General features: G+C 31.1%; 1 protein-coding gene across 1 annotated transcript; it reads left to right on the top strand.

The window, feature by feature from the left end:
- The first annotated feature begins 4,159 nt into the window (after positions 1-4,159).
- LOC110627549 lies at positions 4,160-7,742 on the top strand. The gene is made up of 4 exons (XM_021773898.2): positions 4,160-4,381; positions 4,741-4,899; positions 5,905-6,114; positions 7,361-7,742. The coding sequence occupies exons 1-4, from the start codon at positions 4,163-4,165 to the stop codon at positions 7,700-7,702; spliced, it is 930 nt and encodes a 309-aa protein (XP_021629590.2). The 5' UTR covers positions 4,160-4,162; the 3' UTR covers positions 7,703-7,742.
- The last annotated feature ends 364 nt before the right edge of the window (positions 7,743-8,106 follow it).

The following is an 8,106-nucleotide window of genomic DNA, read 5'->3' as shown; positions in this document are numbered from 1 at the left end:
TTCTGCCATGAATAAGTGAAATTAGGGGTTGATTTTACTTGCTGAAAATGTTTCTTTGATTGCATAAATATGTTATATGAATGTTAAAATAATGTTTGAAAGGCTTAGAGTAAAGAAATTTAATATGAGAGCTAAAAGTGTAAACCTGGCAGAATAGGTTGTAATAGGGCAGCTTGTGTTAACAACTTTATAACTTATTGTGTATTTATTGAAATTAGATAAATTATACCAAACGAAAGCTGAGATAAAGAACTAAAACTTTCATGAATTGATCAAATTCGGACTCTGTAGGTAAGATAATGAAAATTGTAAGTGAACTTAAACTGGACACAGTGGTAGTGCATCCGGAATAGGGTGTATTTATTGTACCACAACTAATTATGTACCTAGTGAAATTTGTTAAGACCACTGCCAAATGAATCCTAAAACGTATACCTAAAACTTTGTAGAAGACACTTGAGCTTGAATTTGTATGGAAATGCATGAATCTGATAAGTTTTGTGATACTATAAACAAGTACCAATACTGGACTGATTAAGAACTTATTGAGCAGCTTGTAAAGAAAAATTCATAACTTAAGATAGGGTGATCAGAATTGTATGAATTATACCTTGTTGGAAAGATAAGCCATAGATGTACATTTGTTATGAGAAACTGAAGTCAAATTGTAACTCTAAACTACTTGAAAAGTTTATGCAATATATGGCAGAATGCAGTTTCTCAAATTGGAATGCTTTGTTGACAAAGTTTTGTACCATTTGCTATGCATTTCTCATCTTATTAACTTTGACATATGATTTATATATTTTGAAAATGATATGCATTTACACTGAATTAATGATACTTGGCCCTGGTAAACGTAATAGGAGTCGAGGTTAGCTTAAGGATATGGCATGCCATATAAACATACAGAGTTCGCAGTACTGCTACCGATATATGATCTATATATTTGAGGTTACATATCAGGTACCTCATAAGCACGATCACAGAGCCCTGCTATTATAGTTTTGGCCTTTGAGCCTGCCGTTCGGCACCTTGTGCCTACCGTTATAACTCCTTATCTACCTAGTCGATCCTACTATGTGTTTATAAGGGCTGAGATCTTACTTAAGACTGATACTTGATTTTATGACCTTATCAGTGAATGTTAACATGTCTGCATCTATTACATGCACTAAGCTATGGTGATTTGCTATAAATAAAAAATGTGCAATAAAAGAAAAGAAGATGTTTTTATCGAATATAAAGGAAATTCTCGTCGTGCACAAGGATACATATGGCACTTATATTTTATACTTAGAAGTTGACAAGTATGCTTTGTATCATGTTAACAACATTTGACTAGCTTGTAATTGTTTACCTGATTATCTGTATACGTGAACCTATTTGCTCTATTTTGTTATTTGTTTGCTATCACCCACTGAGCATTAGCTCAGCGTATTGGTTTTTACCTCACGCAGGTTGTAGATAAAGTAGGCACGCGAAGTTCATCAGAGGTCTACATCAGATATCAAGGCCATTATCATAGCTGGTTGTTTTGAGTCTCTGAGTCATAGTATCATTTTATTTTGGCATGTACATATTAAATAGAGTGAGTTATGAAGGTTATGTAAATCAAAGAATAGTAAGATGTCAAATAACAGTTGATAATGTTGCATGTATTTCTCATATATGCTACAGGTTGAAATGTTGATGGAACAGATGAGACTCTACTAAAATTTTGGTTTAAAATCTTACATTTACCTTAATTGCTATATAAAATTTACTTGGACTATCTAAAACTTGGTATTTACAGATAAAGAAAATTGTTTAGTCTTGATAGGTCTAAAAAGTATAGTTTGTGACAGACCTTGCTTTATCTACACTTGATAGGGTAAGGGGTATTACAAAATCGAGATTTAAATAATGTAGCGAACTCTGTAAAGTTTTGAATCAAACTTGAACTCATATGTTGGTACCATTTCTGAGCCAAACTTGTGAGTGTTGACGAGAACACTTAGCAAAATACAAAGTCGTTGACATTCTAAAACTGCATAGTCGTCCTGTATATTGTCAGGTGACTTCTGAAATCTGCTATTCCATCATATTTGTCCAAGTTAGGCAGCTTAAACTTGGTTGGGAAAGTTTCTACCAAAATTTCTTTTGAAAGAGGCGAGGCATCCTCCATGCCAAAATCCTCCTCTCGTTTCTTCTGATACCTTTGAACAGCTCGTACTCACTTCCAGTCCACACCTTTCAGAGCATTGTCTTCTTCATCTTCTTCGACCTCAGCCTTCCCTTTGGACCGTCTCTTGGCTGCCTCTGTAAAAGTCCTTGGGGTGTCGACGGGGCTTCTTCCCGTTCTCTGGGAGCCATGACTGACGCCTCCCCCGAGCCTTGTACTGCTCGAGGGTAGCCTACAACTTCTGGATGTATTGCAGCATCTGCACGTAGGTCAAGTTGTTGAGGTCTGCTTCATTGACCATTGAAGGCGTGTTTTGCCAACTGCCAGGTGTGGAAGAGATTATGACGCTCTCATTGGTGGCAACCTTAGTAGCAGCTCATGAACTATCAGCCATTTTGAGAGAAGAGAGAGAAGTTTCTTTTTAACAGAAAAGGAATAAGAGATCGGCTTCAATCCAAATGAACAGAGAGATGTTCGAGTTTTCCTTTTCTCGATGGAACCATGTTACCAATTTATCTTATTCTTGTCATGTGGACCTGTTTTATGATGACAGCTTATGTCTTATTTTGGGCGAGTCCTATGTAGCATCAATTATAATTTATTGTAACTTTATTAATTAATAGTTTAATAAAATGCAACATTCATTAATAATATGTAGAAAAATCTCTATAATTTAATTAATATTTTCTTTCATAAATATAAACACACATACAAAAAGAATTAAACAAAATAATCAATAATATAATTTTCATCAGCTAAAAAGGCATTATAAATAACAAGTTATCTTTGTTATTTTCGATCTCCATGAAATTTTAATTTATAAAAATTATTTAAAATTTGTATGTTATACAATTGTTAAAATTTTAATTTAAAATGCTGAAACTTAAGACAATATTAAATCAAATTATTAATTATTAATTTAAATTTCTGAAATTTAGCCAATTTTAATTTAAAATACTTCAATATAGGCTGATTATAATTAAAATTATTAAAATTTCAATTTTTTAAATTATTAAAATTTCAATTTTTTAAATTATTTAAATTTTGTTTTATTAAGTTACTAAAATTTTAAGTAGTAAAATTTATTAAAATGTCAATTTTAAAGTGCTAAATTTATGTCAGTTTTAAAATGCTAAAATTTATGTTAATTTTAAAGGAAACTTTTAAACTTTTTATTGATTATAATTATTTAAAATTTTTAGTTTTAAAAAATTCTTAATATACCATTTCAAAAAAAAAAATTCTTAATTTATAAACTGAGTTTTGTTGATATGCTATATATATATATATATATATATATATATATATATATATATATATATATATATATATATTTTATTATATTCAAAATAATTTATGTGTTATAATCATAAAATAGGCTAAATCATTTGAATAAATATATGCTTGGCCTAAAAAAAAAAACTCAAATATCATTACACTCGATTTTTTTTTCTCTTCTAAAGAGATTATGTCTTCACATGAAATTATTATTAACAGACACAGTCCAGCAGACTCTTTCATTATATTTGTAATTATGAAATTATCGATAAGTTAAATCGATAATATCTCTAATTAAGTAGTTAAACACACATTATCGTTAAATTATAAAAATATTATATTTAATTTTATTTTTTTATTATATAAAAGTCAACAATTACAAAAATAAATATACACGATTTCTATTATACAATTACTCTATGATACTAAATAATTTTTTATACTCATTTAATTCTCTGATTTACTAATTTAAATGTTAAAATGAGCTACAGTGTATATTTTATAAGTTTGACTAATCACTCGATCTTCTAATTACATAAATAATAAATTTAGTATAAAATAAAATTATAAAAAATTAAAATGATTTTTTTTCCGATTCATTTTACTTTTAAAATATTTAAAACGCTAAAATATATATATATATATATATATAATATTTTAAAAAATATATTTTGCGAGGAAAGTGTCAAATTATATATTCAACCAACAATAAATAAAGAAATGAAATGGAATGGAAAGGAAGAGATAGAGGATATGCTTCTGCCGCTTCGGCCAACCGTGAGTGTCCTACCCACCGAATTTGGCAGCGCTACCAACAAACCGTTATTTCTGTATCGGAAGCCCGCCTATTGTTTCTCCATTCGTGAGCCCAGTCCTAGCTTCAAATCATCTCTCCACTGTTATTGCATCAAAGAGGAGATTACTGATAATCCCACTGAGGTACTTGTGCTTCCATTGCTTATAATATCTTGACTGAATTCTCGTTTCATTACTTTTTGTTTACAACAAAATGTACTCTGTGCTGCATATGACATTTGTGAGTTCATAATTAGTAGAAAGTTTATCAGACAGAGTAGGGTTTGTTTTTGTTTTAGAAAGCCGACCCAGGTTTCAATTTGTTAATATTTTGGAAGTATATAATATGCCATTGCTACTTATTTGTGAATGGCTTGATGGGTTTGGTTTATTTCAACATTTTTTCATAATCGCTTTTTCGAGTCAGTTATGGAATATGGATTATTTTAAATGTGGAACGAGTTTTTTCATACTTGTTATTGATTTTGGGTACATCCAAACAGGGCTTTTCTGCTCTTTCATCTGATATTCCATGGGAAAGAGGAAGCATATGGAGCACTATGGCAATATACATGTTCAATTTACATATTCCTTTGGGTATTGGAGGCTTGTCTATAGTTGCCTACTTATGGCACCGACCTGTGCTTGATCCACAGACTGAGGTGAGTTATTTTATCTTAATTATGCGTATTACAATCCATACTGGTCTTAAAATTAGTGTTACAAAAGGAGTAAAAGATCGTATGAATCTGATTCCACTGCTTACTAATGCGGTAACACCTGCTCTGAGGATATGCTAATAGGCTGCAAATTATTCAAATGTCAATAATGCATATTGGTTTCTTAGACTTGGCCTTCATATGGACAACTGTAATTAAACAACTCATGCCACTTCAGTCTATGGGATTCTCCTTTTTACTTAAATCTCACAAGTCACAACCGAATTTGTGAATTTCCCACTGTATATTTAATTTAACCATCAATTATAAGTTGATTGTTATGGCATTAAAAAAAAAAAAACGTCCATGTTGGTTTTCTTGCAAGGGCTTCATGAATTTTGTGTCTATCCACCACATAGAGACACCCATATGTTGTCACGAATAAGAGAAAGAGGTATAGAAATAATTATAGTGGGAAAGGGGGAATTGTATTTTGGAGGGAAAAGTTGTTATGGGCAGTTACTGCTGCTGAAACAGTATTTTAGGAGGGAATTGCTGTATATAATGAGACTTAACAATATGTTAAGATCATTCCAGATTCTAAAGATGAATGATAATTCTCTCTTCTTCTCTGTATCAACTCAACTTTAATACCCCTCTAATTCTCTCTCTCCATCACTAATCTCTGCTTCTCTCTACTTCTATTCTTCTATTCTTCTATATATTCTCCATTCAATTGTTAAGGTCATTATATAGAGCAATTCCCTCCTAAAATACTGTTTCAACAGCTGTAACTACCCATAACAACTTTTCCCTCCAAAATACAATTCCTCCTTCCACACTATACTATTTATTCCTATGCCTCTTTCTCTTATACATAACACCATATTGTATTGGTCTTAAAGGAGCTTACCTTGATATTACTTGCATCCTAGCCATTGAAATAGTGCAAGTGAACTTGTCTAGATCCAGGAAGTTGAGAATGATGTTTATTTTTCTCTGCTGCAGGCTTTATCACTGCTTGTCATTCAAATTCTAGAACTAACTGGTGCTCTACTTCTACTTCGAACCACTGCTAAGCCAGAGCATAAGTTAATGAGCTTCTTCAAATCTAAAAAGGAGAGGAATTGGGTGTTAGCATCAGCAGTAGGTTTTGGGTCTTTAGTTTTATTGGTGTTCCTTACATCACTCCTTGCGGATGTCTTAGTTGAGGCCAAGGTTGGTTTATCTCATTTATCTTATTTTCTTCAGTGATTTTAAGGTTCATGTACATGCTTTGGAAATTATTGGATGAGGCTTTCTTGAGATAATCCTATGCTGAGGTGAACAAAAATTCATTGCTAGATTAGTTGTCTGCATAATTCATTTAGTGGAATCATCTTTTACTTCTGCATTTTTTTTATTTATACATGGTTGGATTTTTTTCATGTTAAATAATGTGATTGAGCACATGCAATTTTTAATTTGTGGAAGAGCTGTATATTGTTTTTACCCTCAAAAATTTAGACAAAAGAAAAAGCATAATGTCTTCACTACATGCTGAGCAAACTATTAGGTTAAATTTGTGTGATTTTATAATATATACATTTGTTTGTAATGGTAATTAGATTCCTCTTTGATAATTGCATTAAATTTCTGAAATTCAATCACATTCCTAATTGCTTGTCATTTGTGAGTTCATTACAAAACATTCATTTATGATTATATGACTGTATTCAGATTATTGTGATCAACTATTGTATGGGTGTCTCTTAACTAAAACCAGTGTTATTGTTTCCCATTTTAGAGATATTATTTGCACATTTGTTTGAAAATTGGCTGTCATAGTCAGAGAGACTAGTAAATGATGAAAGAGTATTTATATATAAGAAAATAATGGGAAGAATCTTCTTTTATCTATCTAAATTATTGGTCTAGTGTTGCATTTGGTATCCTAGGCAACTAAACTTTTTTACTTTTATTTAATACGATCTGAAACATTATAACTGCACTTTCATGAGATTTTAGAATGAATCTAGTTGCTGAATGCATAGAACATTTTTTTCTTTACCGCGATTTGTAATACTGCATAGTGCATGGTTTCAATTGCAAGTCATTTGAGATCTCAGGTTTAGCCTATGATATGGCCTCTGATTTTGAATAGCAGAATTTAATAGTGATATATGCATAGGATGCCGAAATGCAAACACTGTAACTTTAGTAAATTAAAGTAAACAATTTAATTAAAGTGCAATCAGAAAATTATGTTTTATCTTTTGACTTCAATCATGTACGTCAAATCATTACTTTTAACATTATGTTTCATATGTGATCTGTAACAATGCATGATTTCCATAAATGTAATTGATCTTATTGCTGCTATAGTCCTTTTCCTGAGATATTTTGTATAATGAGTAATGGTTCTAGCAAATTTGGTTTCTAGAATTAAGACATATTTTAATTCTTCTTGTCTAAATGTTTGTAGGGTGTGAACAACCCTATTTTGAAGGAGATTCTTCACAGCAGCAACATATCAAAAACTGCATGTGTTTTTGTTTACTGTCTTATAACTCCCCTGCTGGAAGAAACTATTTACAGAGGATTTCTTTTGACATCTCTTGCCTCCACAATGAACTGGCAGAAAGCAGTTTTTGTAAGTTCAGCTGCTTTTAGTGCAGCTCATTTTTCTGGTGAGAATTTCCTGCAATTGTTTATAATTGGATGGGTTCTTGGATGCTGTTACTGCTGGTCTGGAAACTTGAGTTCTTCCATTGCTATACATTCCTTGTACAATGCAATGATACTGATTGTAACCTTTGTATCTTAACTATGTATTATTTAAAATTAACTCATTGAGTACCTGAACAGTAATGAAAGTCGATGAACTCATGAACTTATAAAATCATAACAAATAAACATAAATTAATCATATTATCAATAATCTGTCAATAAAACCTGAAATAATTGTACTTATTGTTATTGATTATACTCTAAATTTGTTTGAGACTTTCTAATTTTTGATAATTTGAATTATTTTTAATTTCTATAAGTCTAAATGTATAATAGGTTGCCATTTTAATTGAGTTAATATCAAACTTATACCCTTGTATTGAGCTTTTTTTGCGTTTTTCACCCATATGCACAAAGGTTCCCTGTCAGGAAGGCATAGTCGAATGCCTGAAGCTTCCCACATGGATCAGTGGCCATTTTAAGGAGACAAAATGATTGTTA

This window comes from Manihot esculenta, chromosome 12 (genome assembly GCF_001659605.2).
Source record: "Manihot esculenta cultivar AM560-2 chromosome 12, M.esculenta_v8, whole genome shotgun sequence".
Taxonomy (NCBI): domain Eukaryota; kingdom Viridiplantae; phylum Streptophyta; class Magnoliopsida; order Malpighiales; family Euphorbiaceae; genus Manihot; species Manihot esculenta.
Note: the sequence above shows the minus strand (reverse complement) of the source record. Positions and strands in the feature narration are given on the sequence as shown.